Source organism: Mobula birostris, chromosome 12, assembly GCF_030028105.1.
Source record: "Mobula birostris isolate sMobBir1 chromosome 12, sMobBir1.hap1, whole genome shotgun sequence".
In the NCBI taxonomy this organism is placed as follows: domain Eukaryota; kingdom Metazoa; phylum Chordata; class Chondrichthyes; order Myliobatiformes; family Myliobatidae; genus Mobula; species Mobula birostris.
The window spans coordinates 114363915-114383409 of NC_092381.1; the positions used below are offsets into that span (position 1 = coordinate 114363915).

General features: G+C 43.0%; 1 protein-coding gene across 3 annotated transcripts in view; it reads left to right on the forward strand.

The window, feature by feature from the left end:
• ccdc61 (coiled-coil domain containing 61) overlaps positions 1 to 19495 on the forward strand; it is a 103192-nt gene that overhangs the window by 60279 nt on the left and 23418 nt on the right. For all 3 annotated transcript variants that reach the window (XM_072274526.1, XM_072274527.1, XM_072274525.1), the window contains 3 exons: positions 7177 to 7448; positions 12309 to 12387; positions 18664 to 18800. In XM_072274526.1, the coding sequence (XP_072130627.1) occupies positions 7177 to 7448; positions 12309 to 12387; positions 18664 to 18800 (488 nt within the window). The remainder of the gene's footprint in view (positions 1 to 7176; positions 7449 to 12308; positions 12388 to 18663; positions 18801 to 19495) is intronic.

The following is a 19495-nucleotide window of genomic DNA, read 5'->3' on the forward strand; positions in this document are numbered from 1 at the left end:
TTGCTTTAACAAGCGGGTGTACAACTGTTCCTAGTAAAGTGGCCACTGAGTGTACTTTTACATGTATTTGGAATTTGCTGTGGAGTGTTGGTCAGAGCGTGACATGCAACAAAAAACATCAACGTTCAACAATTAGAAAGAATAAAACATTATATAAAAGGTAAAGAATTATGTACAGGGGATTTCCAATGATTGAGCTATCATTCAATTGGGGCAGCCACTTGGGACAACTGTTAAAGAACAGACAACACACATCAAAGTTGCTGGTGAACGCAGCAGGCCAGGCAGCATCTCTAGGAAGAGGTGCAGTCGACGTTTCAGGCCGAGACCCTTCGTCAGGACTGTTGTTTGTTAAAGAACAGAAACTATTTGAGAAAATAGCCAGTTTCTTTTGTTTAGTTGGGACACTATACCTCTTAATTGTGACAGGAAACTTGCCAAACAGCTTCTAACTAGCGTCAATCATGTGCACTTTCGTGGCTGTTAGACACTACTCTGTGCTTAGAATGAATATTTTTTTTAAATAGCAATTTAAATAATAGTTTTTAAATAGTCAGTTGCATGTGTTTGTGTTCAAAAAGCAGTAATTTTTGTCACTGATAGCTGGCAAGAAATAAGCAGTAAGACAATTCAGAACTGTTTTGCTCAGTGAAGTTTCAAGCATTCATGCTTGGATATGTCAGAAATGGTAGGGGGCGAAAATAAAATGATTTCACTACTTCAAGTTAGCTATGAAGGTATCCACGGTCATCTTGAATGTTATAAGGAAAGTGAAGATTTGGAGGATGCAATCATCGATAGCATTGTATGGAGATAGCCCATTATCTGTACCATGTGTCTGTGATTATTTTATTCATGTACAGTCAATCAAAAGAGCATGGCAGCGTACACTGGAGTCAGCTTTAATATCACTGGCATATGTCATGAACTTTGTTATTTGGCAACAGTACATTGCAATACATAATATAGAAGAACAAAAAATAATATTAAATAAGTGAATCAATTACTGTATACGTATATTGAATAGATTAAAATCGTGCAAAACCAGAAGTAATATATATATTAAAAAAGTGAGGTAGTGTAGGAATAAAAGGGGCCTTTTCTGGTTGGCTGCTAGTGATAGTGGTCAGGGGTCAGTATTGGGACCGCTACTTTTCACATTCTTTGTCAATGATTTGCATCATGGAAATGATGGCTTTGTGGCAAAGTTTGTAGATGATGTGAAGATAGGTGGAGGGGTAGGTAGTACTGAGGAAGCAATGCGATTGCAGCAGGACCTAGACAAATTGGAAGAATGGGGAAAAAGTGGCAGATGGAATACAGTGTTGGGAAATGTACGGAATGCATTTTGGTAAAAGGAACAATAGTGTGGACTACTGTCAAAATGGGGAAAACATTCAAACATCAGAGGTGCAGAGGGACTTAGGAGTCCTCGCAAGACTCCCAGAAGGTTAATTTACAGGTTGAGTCTGTGGTAAAGAAGATAAATGCAATGTTTGCATGTATTTCAGAACCAGAAGCAGGTTTGTTATCACTGGCATGTTTCGTGAAATTTGTTAGCTTAGCAGCAGCAGTTCAATGCAATACATAATACAGAAGAAAGAGAAGAAAAGCATAAAATAATGATGATAAATAAATAAATCAATTAATCAATTACAGTATACATATTTTGAATAGATTAAAAACCATGCAAAAAAAGAAATAATTTATATTAAAAAAGTGAGGTAGTGTCCGGGAGTTCAATGTCCATTTAGAAATTGGATGGCAGAGGGGAAGAAACTGTTCCTAAATCGCTGAGTGTTTGCCTTTAGGCTTCTGTACCTCCTACCTGATGGTAACAGTGAGAAAAGGGCATGCCCTGGGTGCTGGGGGTGCTGGACGTCCTTAATAATAGATGCTTCCTTTCTGAGACACCGCTCCTTGAAGATGTCCTGGGTACTTTGTAGGCTAGTGCCCAAGATGGAGCTGACTAAATTTACGACCTTCTGCAGCTTCTTTCAGTCCTGTGCAGTAGCTCCCCCCACCCCCACATACTGGACAGTGATGCAGCCTGTCAGTATGCTCTCCACGGTACATCTATAGAAGTTTTTGAGTGTATTTGTTGACATACCAAATGTCTTCAAACCCCTAATGAAGTATAGCCACTGTCTTACCTTCTTTATGACATATGGTTGGGACCAGTTTAGATCCTCAAAGATGTTGACACCCAGGAACTTGAAACTGCTCTCTCTCTGCACTTCTGATCCCTCTATGAGGATTGGTGTGTTTTCCTTCGTCTTACCCTTCCTGAAGCTCTTTCGTCTTACTGATGTTGAGTGCCAGGTTGTCACTGCAACACCACTCCACTAGTTGGCATATCTCACTCCTGTACACCCTCTCGTCACCATCTGAGATTCTACCAACAATAGTTGTATCATCAGCAAGCTTATAGATGGTATTTGAACTAAGCCTAGCCATGCAGTGATGGGTGTAGAGAGAGTAGAGCAGTGGGCTAAGCACAGACCCCTGAGGTACGCCAGTGTTGATCATCAGCGAGGGGGAGATGTTATCACCAATCCACACAAATTGTGGTCTCCTGGTTAGGAAGCTGAGGATCCAATTGCAGAGGGAGGTAGAGAGGCCCAGGTTCTGTAACTTCTCAATCAGGATTGTGGGAATGATGATATTAAATGCTGAGCTATAGTCGATGAACAGCATCCTGATGTAGGTGTTTGTGTTGTCCAGGTGGTCTAAAGCCCTGTGAAGAGCCTTTGAAATTGTATCTGCCATTGACCTATTGTGGCGATAGGCAAATTGCTGAGGCAGGAGTTCAGTCTAGTCATGACCAACCTCTGAAAGCATTTCATCACTCGATGTGAGGGCTACCGGGCGATAGTGACTAAGGGAGTTTACATTATTCTTCTTAGACACTGGTATAATTGTTGCCTTTTTGAAGCAAGTTGTCTCTCTCTGTGTCTCTCTCTTTTTCTCTCTCTCTCTCTCCTCTCTCTCTCTCTCTCTCTCTCTCTCTTTCTCTCTTTCTTTCTCTCTCTTTCTCTCTCTCTTTCTCTCTCTCTCTTTCCCTCCCTCTTTCCCTCCCTCTTTCCCTCCCTCTTTCCCTCCCTCTTTCCCTCCCTCTCTCCCTCCCTCTCTCCCTCCCTCTCTCCCTCCCTCTCTCCCTCCCTCTCTCCCTCCCTCTCTCCCTCCCTCTCTCCCTCCCTCTCTCCCTCCCTCTCTCCCTCTGGTGTGGTGGAAGATTTGGGCTGCTTTGCTGCCTCAGGGCCTGGACAGCTTCTAATAGGTGAAGAAAGAATGAATTCAAAATTTTATCAAGACATTTTACAGGAGAACATCAGGGTCGCGGTCTGTCACCTGAAACTTAATAGGAGTTGGATGATGCAACAAGACAATGATCTGAAACACAAGTAAATCAACAACAGAATTATTTTAAAAAAGAAGATGATTAGTGTTTTGGAATGGTTTAGTCAGAGCCCAGACCTTAACCCAATTGAGATGCTGTGGCATGACCTGCAGAGGGCTGTTCATGCAAGGTATCCCAAAAATATTGATGAGCTGAAACAGTTTTATATGGAGGAATGGTCCAAAATTCCTCCAAACCATTGTGCAAGTCTGATCAGCAGCTACAGGAAACATTTGGTGGAGGTTATTGCTGCTAAAGGAGGTTCTACCAGTTATTAAGTACAAGAATTCACGTACTTTTTCTAGCCTGGACTGTGAATGGTTAAACAATGTGTTCAATAAAGACATGGAAAGTACAATTGTTTATGTGTTGTTAGATTAGGCAGATTGTGTTTGTCTATTATTGTGATTTAGATGAAGATCAGACCACATTTTTTGAGTAATTAATGCAGAAAAGCAGGTAATTGCAAAGGGTTCACAAACTTTTTCTTGCAACTGTGTCTATGTCTATGTCTCAATCTATGTCATCAGGTCGTGTTCATGGGTTCAGAAATCCATTCAGAAATCTGATGGCAGGGAAGATGATGTTTCAAAATCATTGAGTGGGCACCTTCAGGCTCCTGTAGCTCCTCCCTAATGGCAGCAACGAGGAGGGCATGATCTTGGTGTTGGAGTTCTTAGTGATGGATGCCACCTTTTTGAGGCATCGCTCCTTGAGGATGCTGGGGAGGCTGGTATCCATGGTGCTGACTGAGTTTACAACTCGGTCAGCTCACAATTCCTCTGTTGATAACTGTTAGGATCGAATACAGTTTTGTAGTATTGTAGTAGTGTTGTAATTTGTTTTGTATTTCATTTGAATACATAATTCATTAAAAGTTCATTTAAATACATAATTTGTTTAATTTTAGCTAAAAGTTTAATACTCATTTTTTTATGCTATACTTTTTAACTGTTTCCATGAAACTGGCTAATTAGGGCAGCTGTTAAATTGGGCCAAAATGTACTGTTCCTGGTGTGTCCCACTTAACTGAAATCCACTGTATATTAAAAAAGATTCTTGCAATTATATAGCTCCTTTAGGGTAGTATAACCTCCAGCTACACAGAGGGCTTATCAGACAAAAGTTCACCAAACCACACAATGGAAATGGAAATTGAGTGAGCGGCTGATGCTTGCACATGGGCACCCTGTGCCTGAGCCTAGTCCTATATGAGGAGTGGTCACTTGGATTACATGCACAGATGAATCAAACATTCATGAGAGTTTTCCCCGCCAGGAATACTAGAAACAGAAATGGCCGTTTAGCCTAAATAGTCCTCTCGGCAATTTTATATCACACGAATCTCTTTTTGTTCACCTCTCTACTTCCATTCCTGTTCTTGTTTGCTTTCCCTTTGAAAGTATGTCAGTCACCTGCGTCAACTTCTTGCCACAGCATTTTCCACATTCTAATAAAGTTTCCTATTGTTTTATAAGGATGACTTGTATATCTTAGTCCCTAGTTTTTGATTCTCTGACAAAAGAAATGCTTCTTAATTGATTTATTAAAGTTCAAAGTAAATTTTATTGCCAAAGTACATACAGTATATGTCACCATGTACGTACAACCCTGAGATTCATTCTTCTGTTGGCATACTCAGCAAATCTATAGAATAGTAGCTATAACAGGATCAATGAACGATCAACCAGAGTGCAGAAGACAACAAACTGTATAAATGCGATGATAAATAAATAGCAATAAATTATGAGAATATGAGGTAATGAAATAAAGAGTCCTGAAAGTGAGATTATAGGTTGCAGGAACATTTCAATGATGGAGCAAATGAGTGCAGCTATCCCCTTTTAATCAAGTGCTTGATGATTGAGGGGGTACTAACTGTTCTTGAACCTGGTGGTGCGAGTCCTGAGGCTCTTCCTGATGGCAGCAGCGATGGCCTGGGCGGTGGGGCTCTCTGCTGGTGGCTGCTGCTTTCCTACTGATACATGCCGCCTTGTTGGCTGGTCATCAACTGATCTAGGTTAGGCAATTCATTATGCAACTCTTAATTAATCAAAGCTCGAACCTTATTGTCTCTGTATAAGCAACAACATAAATATGTTGACCCCCAGGCCAAAAACTTAAAACATGAATTCGATCATTTCCTCTGTACCAATACTCACTCAGACCACTTCTCCAATTTATAACACTGATGTAGGGGATCTCCTGTTGGCTAGAAAATCAGTCCTATCTTCTCCCAGCTCCTGGCATGGGAGTTCTTCCTTGTGCTAGTTAGTCTCCAGAGTTCTCACTCCTTTTGAATTTGAAACTCCTAATTCTTATAGTCTTCCTCATCAGTTCAAATATTGCACTTCAATCTTGTTGGCTCTATGTCACCTGACTGACCTATAACAGGTTCCCATTGGATGTAGTCCAAGGGCTACACAACTACATGTCTTAGGTGCCTTTTTCTGTTCTCTTTGATTCTGGTTAAAACCAGACAAAACTGGGTCACCTCGACACTGGGAAATAACGAGATTACTTCTGCAAACTTGCCACTGTACACAGTAGCAACACATAGAAAACACTGGAGAGACTCAGCAGGCCAGGCAGCATCTATGGAAAAGAGTAAACAGTGAACGTTTCAAGCTGAGACCTTTCTTCAGGACTGAGAAGGGGGGAGGGGGGATAAAAAGGTGGGGAGAGGGGAAAGAAGCTAGCTGGAAGGTGATAGGTGGGTGGAAAAAGCTGAAAGCTGGAGAGTGAGCAATCTGATAGGAGAGGAGAGTGGACCATAGGTGAAAGAGAAGGAGGAGGGGACCCAGCTAGACGAGAAGAAGTAAAAGATCAAGAGTGAGAAATGGGGGAAGGGGGGAATTTGTTCACCAGAAAGAGGAACCAGTATTCAAGCTATCAGGTTGAAGGGTACCCACACTGAATATAAGGTGTTGCTCCTCCACCCTGAGGGTGGCCTCATCTTGGCATGAAGGAGGTCATGGATTGACATGTCAGAACAGGAATGGGAATTGGAATTAAAATGTTTGTACACAGTACACAGCTTATCGGAGAATGATCTCAGGTTTAGCAGATCAATAGCAGAAACTCCTTGTGTCTGAGTTCAATTGCTCTGATTAGATTATCCCAGGGCATGAATCAGTTCAGAGTTCACAAAATGGGGAGCTGCAAGGACAGTTTTAAACAGCTCACAAAATGGCAACCTCCATTCCTTTGCCTTCATGGCAAGAACAAAAACAATTGGTCTGTCTACTTCCACTGTCCTTGATCCATTTGAGTTCAATGTTTTCTTCTATATTGATTCCTTCATGGTTAACGATGCAGATCGATTGTTCCATATGTCAAAGTAGTATAAAAAGAAAAAAGTGAATGCAGTATATAATGTAACAGTTACAGAGAAAGTGCATAGCAGGTAGACAATCACTTTTATTGTTTACTCTACACCGTTCATTCATAATTTAAAACACCTCCAGTATCTCTGTATCTCTCTCTCTCAATCCTTTTTGTGCTCCTCTACCCCCACAACTAGCTTATAGGATTTCCTGCCAGTGACCCTTCCTGTTGATAGCCACTGAAGTCTTAGGACCACAGGACTCAAAAGAGCCATTCCTCTGGACCTAATGGGGTTGAGCCGTTCCTGACTCGTTCAGCCATCTTCTATATTAGACTAAGAAACTCAGTCCAATGAGTCCCACTAATATTTGCATGCAGATTTTGAATCTTTTTTTCATCCTTTTCCTCCTCCACCCCTTCCGTTCATCATGCTCTGCTCTTCCTTCCAGTCGACTCACTCCAGCAGGACCCTCTCCCCAGAGCCGGTCGAATTTTAGCCCAAGTTCTGAACGGCACTCTCAGAACAGGACGAGCTCAGCCCACAGGCTTCAAGAGGGCAGCCGTTCTGCCTCGAGGGACCGGAGCAGGCAGTGGTCGGGATCCACATCCAGAGAGAGGAGCGGCGGGCAGACATCCTTTCGTGGTAGGGAACGGTCATCTTCTCGGGAGAGTCAGAGAGGAAATCGATGCCACGTGCACAAGCTGACTCCCTCTCCAACAGGTACAGAATGTCTCAAAGCATCACCTACACACGGCAAATCTATAAAGCTAGTTTAAAATCTGGACCAGCTGGAAAAATGGTTTGAAAAATGACAGGTGAAACTTAATGCAGACTAATGCAGGGTGTTGCACTTTGGCAGGACCAACCAGGATAGGTATTACACAGTGAACTGTAGGGCACCGAGGAGCACAGTACAACAACCAGATCTGGGATACGGGTCCATAAATCATTGAAAGTGGCATAGGATGTAAAAAAGACTTTTGGCACATAGACCTTCATAAATCCAAGTATTGAGGACAGGAGATGGGATGTTATGTTGAAGTTGTATAAGATGTTGATGAGGCCTAATTTGGAGTATTGTGTTCGGTTTTGGTCACCTATCTACAAGAAAGATGTAAGTAAGGTGGAAAGAAGACAGAAATTATACAGGGATGTTACTGGGTCTGGAGGACCTGTGTTATAAGGAAAGATTGAATAGGTTAGGACTTTACTCCTTGGAACATAGAAGATTGAGAGGAGATTTGATAGAGAAATACAAAATTATGAGGGGTAAATTATAGGGTAAATGCAAGCAAGCTTTTTCCACTGAGGTTGGGTGGGAGTACAATCAGAGGTCATGGGTTAAGGGTGAAAGGTGAGAAGTTCAAGGGGAACCTGAGGGGGAACTTCTTCACTCAGAGGTTGGTGAGAGTGGAATGAGCTGCCAGCAAAAGTGGTGCATGCAAACTCGATTTCAATGTTGAAGAGAACTTTTAAATTGGTTAACACTTCATCGTTATATGTTCACCACTCTCTCCTACAATTTAAAGTGGTCCATAGGTCCCACATGACCAAGGATAAGTTGCCTCGCTTTTATTTGGATATATCTCCTTGTTGTGATAAATGTAATATTGGAGAAGCTTCACTCATTCATATGTTTTGGACATGTCCGAGTCTTGAAAAATATTGGAAAGAACTATTTCAAACATTCTCCGTACTTTTTAAAGTAAATTTTAAGCCTAATCCTTTGACCGCTTTATTTGGTAATGTTGGAGGAAAGAATATTATTTTGGAGAAATCTGATTTGCACATTTTGGCTTTTATTTCTCTTCTGGCTAGGAGGGCGATCTTGCTTAAATGGAAAGATGTGGTCCCGCCCACTCACGTTCAATGGCTGCGTGATGTGATGTCATGTTTAAACTTAGAGAAGATTCGGTGTTCAATTTCTGAAACTAATCAAGACTTTCAAACATTGTGGGGACCTTTTTTGAACTATTTTCAAATCCTTTGATTTGCCGTTAAAGCACAGATGGTGGCTAATAATATACTTTTTTTTCTTTTTTCTTCTTTACTAATCAGCTTCGGTCTTGGTAGTGGGTTAGATTTTTTTTCCATATAATAAATTTACGATATTTCAATATTATGAATTAATCAATTTGTATGAATATAGGGTAAGGAGTTTGTGCGATTCAGTATAACGTATTTGATATATTTTTTTCTTGAACTCTCTATTCTCCTATGTAGAAAATCAATCAAAAAAAAATTGGGGAAAAAAAAAGAGAAGTTTGGATAGATGCATGGGTGGTAGGGGTATGGAGGGCTATGGTCCCAGTGCAGGTCAATGGGAAAAGGCAGTTTAAATGGTTTGGTGTGTACTAGATGGGCTGAAGGGCCTTTATCTGTAGCTGTAGTTTTCCATGACTCTAACAGTATAGCAGTAAATGGGAGTATTCTTCACACTCATCTATGAGTTCTGTCTGTTTTGCCAATTTAATTAAATTCTCGCAGATTACTGGGCCCTGTGGTTATTGGAAATGGTTTCTCTTTACTTCAGAGAAGCCCTTCATGAATGTGAATATGACATTTGTAAGACGGTAAGACAGAGGAGCAGAATTAGGCCATTCAGCTCATCGAGTCTGCTCTACCATTCCATTATGGCTGATTTTTTACGCCACTCAACCCCATTCTCCTGCCTTTGTCCTGTTACCTTTGACGTCCTCACTATTGAATAACCTATCAACCTCTACTTTAAATACACCCAATGACTTGGCCTTCACAGCCTTCTGTGGCAATGAATGCAACAGATTAACCACCTTCTAGTGAAAGAAATTCTTCCTTATCACATTCTAAAGGGATGTCCTTGTATTCTGAGGCTGTGGTCCTAGACTCCCTCACTGTAGGAAGCACTCCACTCTATCTAGGCCTTTCAATATTTGATAGGTTTCAATAAGATTTCCACTACTCCCTTCCTCCAATTCTTCTAATCTCAAGTCTCTTCGTCTTCTCAATGTAAGAAGAATGCCAGATTTCACAGTCTAGCTACATTACTCATTTCTTTTGTTCCTGGAACCATTGTGTTAAATGGTTTTTTTAATAACACTATCTTCTTGTTCCTGGGTGAATTTTGAAGGACTGTCGAAGGGTTTCGGATTGAAACATCGACTGTACTTTTTTCCATAGATACTGCCTAGCCTGCTAAGTTCCTCCAGCATTTTGTGTGCATTATTACTAAGTCTAGACTTTTTCCTCCAACTTCCAGATTATCAATCTAAATTTAATTTCCACTGCTACGGGAGTGGGATTTGAACTCTGGCCCCTAGTCTAGTAATTCAACCTGCACCATCCATGCTGACATTTTTGTAATTCGAGCTTGCACCCAGGACCGAATTGTGTACCAGCTCCATCTGGTCTATTGTCTACTTTCCTCTCCTATCAGATTCTTTCTTCTCCAGCCTATGACCTTTCTTACCCTCCTGGCTTCACCTATCACCTTCCAGCTAGCCTCCTTTCTCTCCCCAACCTTATAATTTAGGCGTCTTCCCCCTTCCTTCTCAGTCCTGAAGAAGAGTCTCATCCTGAAATGTCGACTGTTTATTCTTTTCCATAGATGCTGCCTGGCCTGCTGAGTTCTTCCAGCATTTTGTGGGAGTTGCTTGGATTTCCAGCATCTGCCGATTTTCTTGTGTTTGTGCTCTAAACCCCTGACTCTTGTTTCACAATTCAAGATTGTTCTCATTTTTCAGCACACAAGTGTAAAGGAGGGTGAAATGATTGTTACTCCGGATCCGGTGCAGCATAAGGAACACGAGAGGTCTCCATTGGTCAGGGTCGACCATGGACGTTGCGTCCCAGCTGCCCAGATACACAAGTCAGGCCACTAGAACATGGAGAGCAAGCTGTTGCCCATGTAGCAAGCTCACCCTCTCCGCACATCTGATGAACCCAACAGCAAAGACCGATGCAGTTTGGCACCCGGAGCTGCCAGTCAGCATTGAACTCAATGTAGGACTGCCTTAGGGACACCAGCTCTGGATTTTTCCCTCGGGGTTTACTCCTGTAGCTTCCTCCATGAGTGGGTATAGCCGCAAGGCAGCAGAGGTTTGAGATCAGTTTTCCTTCTCTTCGATGAGCTGCAAACCACAGCTGATAAGCCCCACCTGCTCGAAGAAACTGGTTTTTAAGGCACCAGTAACCTGCCTTTGCCCCTTCTCCTGTCAGTAGAAATGGTTCCGACGGGCCTAGTAGATAAGTGATATGTGAAGGTCAGGAGCTAGAATTGATTGATAGAGGCTATTTGAGTCGCAGGCCACTGGAAGAATTTAATAGATAGTGGGAACTTATCCCCAGTACTACCCCCGGCTATAACAACCTTAAGGAACCAAAAAAAACCCCACAAAATTAAAATAAATATATAAGATTAGCTTATATACTTAACATAGACAAAAACAGTTTTTCAAGGAAGTTACCAGGAAACTAGATGAAAGCAAGGAATGGATGTTGTCTACATGGATTTTAGTAAGGCATTTGACAAGGTCGCACATGGGAGGCTGGTCAAGAATGTTCAGTTGCTCGGCATTCAGGATGAGGTAAATTGGATTAGACATTGGCTTTGTGGGAGAAGCCAGAAAGTGGTCGAAGGTAGTGTTGATGGGTTGAATATTCATTCAGAAATCGGATGGCAGAGGGGAAGAAACTGTTCCTGAATCGTTGAGTGTGTGCCTTTAGACTTGTGTAGCTCCTTCCTGATGGTAGCAATGAGAACAAGGCATGACCTGGGTGATGGGACTCCTTAATAATGGACACCATCTTTTTGAGGCATCGTTTCTTGAAGATATCCTGGATACTTTGGAGGCTGGTGCCCATGGTGGAGATGACTAATTTTACAGCTCTCTGCAGTTTACTTCGATCCTGTGCAGTGACCTTGCCCCCATACCAGACGGTGATGCAGCTAGCTAGAATTATCTCCATGGTACATCTGTGGAAATTTTCGAGTGTTTTTGGTGAGATGCCAGATCTCCTCAAACTCCAAATGAAATATAGCCCCTGTCGTGCCTGCTTTGTAGCTGCATCAATATGTTGGATTCAGGTTAGATCCTCAGAGATTTTGACACCCAGGAACTTAAAATTGCTCACTTTCCACCTCTGATCCCTCAATGAGGACTGGTGTGTGTTCCCTTGTCTTACCCTATCTGAAGTCCACAATCAGTTCTTTGGTCTTGCTGACGTTGAGTGCAAGATTGTTGCCGTAACACCACTCAACTAGCTGATCTATCTTGCTCCTGTACGCCCTCTCATCACCACCTGAATTTCTGCCAACAATGGTTGTATCATCAGCAAATTTAACTGTTCCCCCAATTGTGATGTACGTTTGATAGCTAGCAGACTTTGCAATAGTTCATGGTTTCAGCAACTCTGAGAGAAGACAGTATAGTAATGCTGAGTGTTCTCTTAAAGGGTGTCCCATTGGACCCCTAGCCAATAGGAATCTGGTGGAACTCCTCACTAGGTGTTGATGTATGTTAGGGTGCTCAATATTTGTGTGCAACAGGGCATCAAATGCAACTTGTGGTCAAAGCTCTCACTCCTTTTTACTTTCCTCAGGGAGCCGACAGCCTCGCTTCGACCCCACGGCGTACGTGCACAACAAGGAACACAAACGCAAGGAGGCAGACCAGAGGAAGTAAGTTGTACCAAGTGGTGGGGGGGGGGGGGGGTGAGGCAGGGGACCAGGCCTTTGCCTAATAGCAATAATTAATCATTAGAACAACTAATGATTAAATGCAGACCCTTCTACTTGCCTCGGGGGTTCTGACCCGTGATCGTAACCGCAGTATACGTACCAACGTACCACTAGCGGCTGACTATAAGCAAGCACTCGCAAAACTGCACGATGCTGTCTGTAAACAAGAAACAGCCCATCCTGACGCATTTCAAATTATAGTTGGCAACTTTAACCAGGCCTGTTTGAAGAAAACCCTGCCCAATTATCACCAGCATGTAACCTGTTGCACCAGAGATTACACTAGGCCACTGCCACACTACAATAGGGAATACCTGCTGTGCCTTCCCAAAACCGTATTTTGGCAAGTCGCATCATTTGTTTGTACTCCTGCTACCTGTATACAGACAGAGCCTAAAGAGCAAGGCCCCAGAGATCAGAACAACCAAGAGGTGGTCGCAGGAGGCAGAGGAACCGTTACAGGATTGCCTTGAGTCAGTGGATTGGGCTGTGTTCAAGAACTCGTCTGAGGACCTAAATGACTACACCAGGGTAGTAACAGACTTCATTAAAACAGCTGTGGATGAGTCTGTTCCCACAAAATCGTTCATGGTTTTCCCCAGTCAGAAGCCCTAGAGGAACAATGAAACCCAGAGCCTGCTGAGAACCAGATCAGAGGCATTCAAGTCTGGAGATGAAGAATGCTACAAGAGGTGCAGGTATGATCTCCATGAAGCCATCTCTCAGGCAAAGTGGAGATTCTGGACTAGACTGGAATCAACAAGGGATGCTCGACAGCTGTGGCAGGGTTTGAATGCCAAAACTTCGTACTAAACTAAATCTTGCGACATAGGGGATGGCAGAACTTCGCTTCCAGATGAGCTCAATGCCTTCTGTGCTCGCTTTGAACACGAGAACAGAGATGAACCATCGCGCACCCTCATGTCTCCTGATGATCCTTTGGTCTCAGTATCTGAAGATGACATGTGGGCTGCCTTCAAGAGAGTGAATCCAAGGAAAGCATCTGATCCGGGTGGAGTACCTAGCCGAGTACTGGAGCCCTGTGCCGATCAACTGACTGGTGTATTCACAGATGTCTTCAACCTCTTGCTCTGGCAGTGTATGGTACCCTGTCTAAATGACTGTTGCACAGTGGCACTTACATCCACAGTGATGAAGTGTTTTGAGAGGCTGGTGTTGACGCATATCCACTCCTGTCTGGTGACTTGCATCCGCTTCAATTTGACTACTGAAATAGCAGGCCTATAGCAGATGCTATCTTGTTGGCTCTTCACACAACCCTGGAACATCCGGACAGCAGATGCATACATCAGGATGCTCTTTATTGAAAATAGCTCAGAATTTAACATCACCATTCCTTCAAAACTAATCAGTAAACTCCAAGACCTGGGCCTCAATACCCTCTGTGTAATTGGATCCTGGATTTCCTCACTGGTTGACTCCAGTCAGTTCAGATTGGCAAAAACATCTCCACAATCTCCATTAGCACAGGAGCACCACAGGGATGTGTACTTATCCCCCTGCTCTATTCACTTTACAACTGGCTGTGTGGCTAAGTACAGCACCAACACCACTTGCTAATGACACTACTGTTGTGGGCTGTATCAAAGCGGGTGATGAATCAGCATACAGAAGGAAGATTGAAAATTTGGCAGAGTGGTGTAATAACAACAACCTCTCACTCAATGTCATTGAGACCAAGGAATTGATCGTAGACTGCAGGAGAGGGAAACAAGAGGTCTGTGAGCCAGTAATCATCAGAGGGTCAGTAACTTTAAATTCCTGGGTGTCACTATCTCAGAGGACCTGTCCTGGACTCATTATATAAATATAATTGCAAAGAAAGCACAGCACTTCTTTCTTAGGAGTCTGCAGAGATGCAGCACGTCATCAAAAACCTTGGTGAATTTCTATTGATGTGTGACGGAAAGTGTGCTGACTGGCTGCATTAGACCTGGTATGGGAACAGCAAAGCCTTTCAGCAGAAAATCCTACAAAAGGTAGTTGATTTGGGCCCAGTACATCATAGATAAAACCCTCCTGACCATTCAGCACGTCTACATGAAATGTTGCTGTAGAAAATCAGCATCCATCATCGAAGATCCTCACCACCCCAGGCCATGGTCTTTTCTCTCTGTTGCCATTAGGTAAAAGGTACAAGATAGATAGATAGATATACTTTATTGATCCCGAGGGAAATTGGGTTTTGTTACAGCCGCACCAACCAAGAATAGAGCGTAAATATAGCAATACAAAAACCACAAACAATCAAACAACAAAATGCAAACTATGCCAGATGGAAAATAAGTCCAGGACCAGCCTATTAGCTCAGGGTGTCTGATCCTCCACGGGAGGAGCTGCAAGTTCGATGGCCACAGGCAGGAACGACCTCCCGTGCCGCCCAGTGTTGGATCTCGGTGGAATGTGGCCGAAGTCCAACAGTAAAAAGTTCAATATCCGGTCTACAATCACGTTCCTCGATCATAATATGACCCAGATTGCACCATCTGTTGTTAGCCAGAACAGTAAGCACCCAACTCCTTTACGCTTACCGCTCTCAGTGCACTTCCAGTCAGTCAGAATGGTCTGGATGCCGTCCATGGAGAAGTTTTGATCAGGTATGTCCTTGTGCAGCCCCGTTCCTGTGAAACACATAACACTGCACTCCCGTAATGTTCTCTGACGCCTGGCTAGCGCCGTGAACTCATCCTCAGACTCGTACAAGAGCCTCAGACTCGCTCCACCAGGTTCAAGAACAGCCACACTCATTTCAGAACACTGTTATTTTATGCTCAGTATTTATTTATATCCCCATTTGCACAGTTTGTTTAGTTTACAGTTCCTGATGTTTAGTTTAGAGTTACTGTTCTATGGATTTGCTAAGTATGCCTGCAGAAGAAGAATCTGAAGGTTGTATGTGGTGACATGCATGTACTCTGATAATAAATTTTACTTTGAACTTTGAAGAGAGAGAGGCAGAAAAAGGGAACTCTAGGCCAGTTAGTCTGCGCTCAGTGGTTGGGAAGGTGTTGGAGTCGATTGTTAAGGATGAGGTCTCAGGGTACTTGGTATTTTAATAGGCCGTAGTCAGCATGGTTTCCTCAAGGGAAAATCTTGACTGATAAATCTGTTGGAATTCTTTGAAGAAATAACAAGCAAGCTAGACAAAGGAGAATTGAATGATGTTGTGTACTTGGATTTTCAGAAGGCCTTTGACAAGATGCCACATGAGGCTACTGAACAAGCTATGAGCTCGTGGTATTACTGGAAAGATTCTAGTATGGATAAAGCAGAGGCTGATTGGCAGAAGGCAAGGAGGGAGCCTTTTCTGGGTGGCTGCCGGTGACTAGTGGTGTTCCACAGGGGTCTGTCGGGACCAAACCTTTTTATGTTATACAGTGGCATGCAAAAGTTTGGGCATCCCGGTCAAAATTTCTGTTACTGTGAATAGCTAAGCGAATAAAGGATGAACTGATTTCCAAAAGTCATAAAGTTAAAGATGACACATTTCTTTAATATTTTAAGCAAGAAAACATTTTATTTCCATCTTTTACAGTTTCAAATTAACAAAAAAGGAAAAGGACCCGAAGCAAAAGTTTGGGCACCCTGCATGGCAGTACTTAGTAACATCCCCTTTGGCAAGTATCACAGCTTGAAAACATTTTTTGTAGCCAGCTAAGAGTTTTTCAATTCTTGTTTGGGGGATTTTCGCCCATTCTTCCTTGCAAAAGGCTTCTAGTTCTGTGAGATTCTTGGGCCGTCTTGCATGCACTGCTCTTTTGAGGTCTATCCACAGATTCTGGATGATGTTTAGGTCAGGGGACTGTGAGGGCCATGGCAAAACCTTCAGCTTGCACCTCTTGAGGTAGTCCATTGTGGATTTTGAGGTGTGTTTAGGATCATTATCCTGTTGTAGAAGCCATCCTCTTTTCATCTTTGGCTTTTTTTTTTACAGACGGTGTGATGTTTGCTTCCAGAATTTGCTGGTATTCAATTGACTTTATTCTTCCCTCGACCAGTAAATGTTCCCCATGCCACTGGCTGCAACACAAGCCCAAAGCATGATCGATCCATCCCCGTGCTTAACAGTTGGAGAGGTGTTCTTTTCATGAAATTCTGCACCCTTTTTTCTCCAATCATACCTTTGCTCATTGCGGCCAAAAGGTTCAAAGGAACACCTAAACAAGCCTGATGCATTTTGGAAACAAGTCCTGTGGACTGATGAAGTCAAAATAGAATTTTTTGGCCGCAATGAGCAAAGGGTATGTTTGGAGAAAAAAGGGTGCAGAATTTCATGAAAAGAACACCTCTCCAACTGTTAAGCATGGGGATGGATTGATCATGCTTTGGGCTTGTGTTGCAGCCAGTGGCACGGGGAACATTTACTGGTCGAGGGAAGAATGAATTCAATTAAATACCAGCAAATTCTGGAAGCAAACATCACACCGTCTGTAAAAAAGCTGAAGATGAAAAGAGGATGGCTTCTACAACAGGATAATGAACCTAAACACACCTCAAAATCCACAATGGACTACCTCAAGAGGTGCAAGCTGAAGGTTTTGCCATGGCCCTCACAGTCCCCTGACCTAAACATCATCGGAAACCTGTGGATAGACCTCAAAAGAGCAGTGCATGCAAGACGGCCCAAGAATCTCTCAGAACTAGAAGCCTTTTGCAAGGAAGAATGGGTGAAAATCCCCCAAACAAGAATTGAAAGACTCTTAGCTGGCTACAAGAAGCGTTTACAAGCTGTGATACTTGCCAAAGTGGGTGTTACTAAGTACTGCCGTGCAGGGTGCCCAAACTTTTGCTTTGGGCCCTTTTCCTTTTTTGTTATTTTGAAACCGTAAAAGATGGAAATAAAATGTTTTCTTGCTTAAAATATTAAAGAAATGTGTCATCTTTAACTTTATGCCTTTTGGAAATCAGGTCATCTTTTACTCGCTTAGCTATTCACAGTAACAGAAATTTTGACCGGGGTGCCCAAACTTTTGCATGTCACTGTATGTTAATGATTTGGATGATGGAATGGATGGCTTTGTTGCAAAGTTTGCAGATGATATGAAGATGGGTGGAAGGGCAGGTGGTTTTGATGAAGCAGAGAAGCTACAGAAGGACTTAGACAGATTAGGAGAATGGGCAAAGAAATGACAGATGGAATACAACGTCGGGAAGTGTATGGTCATGCACTTTGGCAGAAGAAATGAAAGGGTTGACTATTTATGAAATGGAGAGAAAATACAAAAATCTGAGGTGCAAAGGGACTTGGGAGTCCTTATGCAGAATTCTGCAAAGGTTAGTTTGCAGGTTGAGTCTGTGGTGAGGAAGGCAAATTTATTTAGAGAGGACTAGTGTATAAAAGCAAGGATGTAATGTTGAGACTTATTGTGGGCAGTTTTGGGCCCCTTATCTTAGAAAGGATGTGCTGAAACTGGAGAGGGATAAAGGAAGTTCACAAAAATGATTCCAGACCTGAACAGTCTCTCATATGAAGAACATTTGATGGCTCTGGGCTTGTATTCACTAGAATTCTGAAGAATGTTGAGTGACCTCATTGAAACCTACTGAATGGTGAAAGGCCTTCGTAGAATGGATGCGGAGAGGATGGTTCCTATGGTGGGAATATCTAAGACCAGAGGACACAGCCTCAGAATATAGGGGTGCCCTGTTAGAACGGAGATAAGGAGGTATTTCTTTAGCCAGAGGATGGTGAATCTGTGGAATTCTTTGCCACAGGCAGCGTGGGGACCAAGCCGTTATATTTAAGACAGAGATTGATAGATTCTTGATTGGTCAGGGCATAAAGGGATACAAGGAGAAGGTGGGAGATTGAGGCTGAGAGGAAAATTGAATCAGCCATGATGAAATGGCAGGTCTGACTTGATGGGCCAAATGGCCTAATTCTGTACTTATGGTCTTATTGCCCATTCTTCTGGAGGTAGACAGATGTTTGAAAGATCAGGGTTTAAGGGATCAATAGGGATCTGACACTGAGGAGAAGTTGCCTGGGGCAGGTCAGCCATGATGGTAATAGAGAAGCAGGCTTGACTGGCCTCCTCCAGACCCTATTTTCTTGTATTCCTTGCATGCATTGTGAACGTGAGCATGGATATTTTACGGTCGAGTCTCAGGAGAGGGATCTAGCCCACCTGAGTGCTCCTAGCACCCTGCGGTCCATTCCTGCATTGACTCCTGCCACCACAATCTCTTGTGCAGCTTGAGGAAAATCCACAGGAACATGAACGGCCTGGCCAGCAATGAGCGAGGACGCCCCAAATCCCGGAACTGCTCGCGGGATGGCAGCACCAGCAGGATGCACGCTGGTAGTCGAGTCCGCACTCGTAGCTCCTCAGGTATGGAAGACCTTATGAAGTGCGTGGTTGGGGGAGTAGGGGTGGGGAAGCAGAGGTCTGAATTGTACTGGGAAGAACATCTGGATAGTTGCGCTGTGCCACCTGGGGAAAACTTATCACAGCTTCGTGGAGCAATTAGAGATTGGTTGGTATGACATTGTGGCCATCGCTGAGTCGTGGCTGAAAGAAGGCCATAGTTGGGAGCTTAACATCAAAGGATATACTTTGTATCGAAAGGACAGGAAGGAAGGCATAGGCAATGGTGTGGCTCTGTTGGTAAGAGATGGAATTACATCTTTAGAAAGAGATGACAGGGTCAGAGAATGTTGAATCTTTGTGGGTGGAGTTAAGAAACTGCAAGGGTAAAAAAACCATGATGGGAATCATATATAGGCCTCCAAATAGTAGCCAAGATGTGGGGTTGAGATTGCAAAGGGAGCTGGAAAAGTACAAAGGAAGTTCAGGACTGCATAAAAGCCAAGGAAAGGGCATATAAAATCGCAAAAGTGAGTGGGTAGTTGGATGATTGGGAAGCTTTTAAAATTCAACAAAAGGCTATAAGAAGGGAAAAGATAAAATATGAGGGCAGACTAGTTAATAATATAAAGCAGGATTTCGAAAGTTTTTTTCAGTTACGTAAAGAGTAAAAAGGAGGTGAGTGTTGATATTGGACCACTGGAAAATGATGCTGTTGA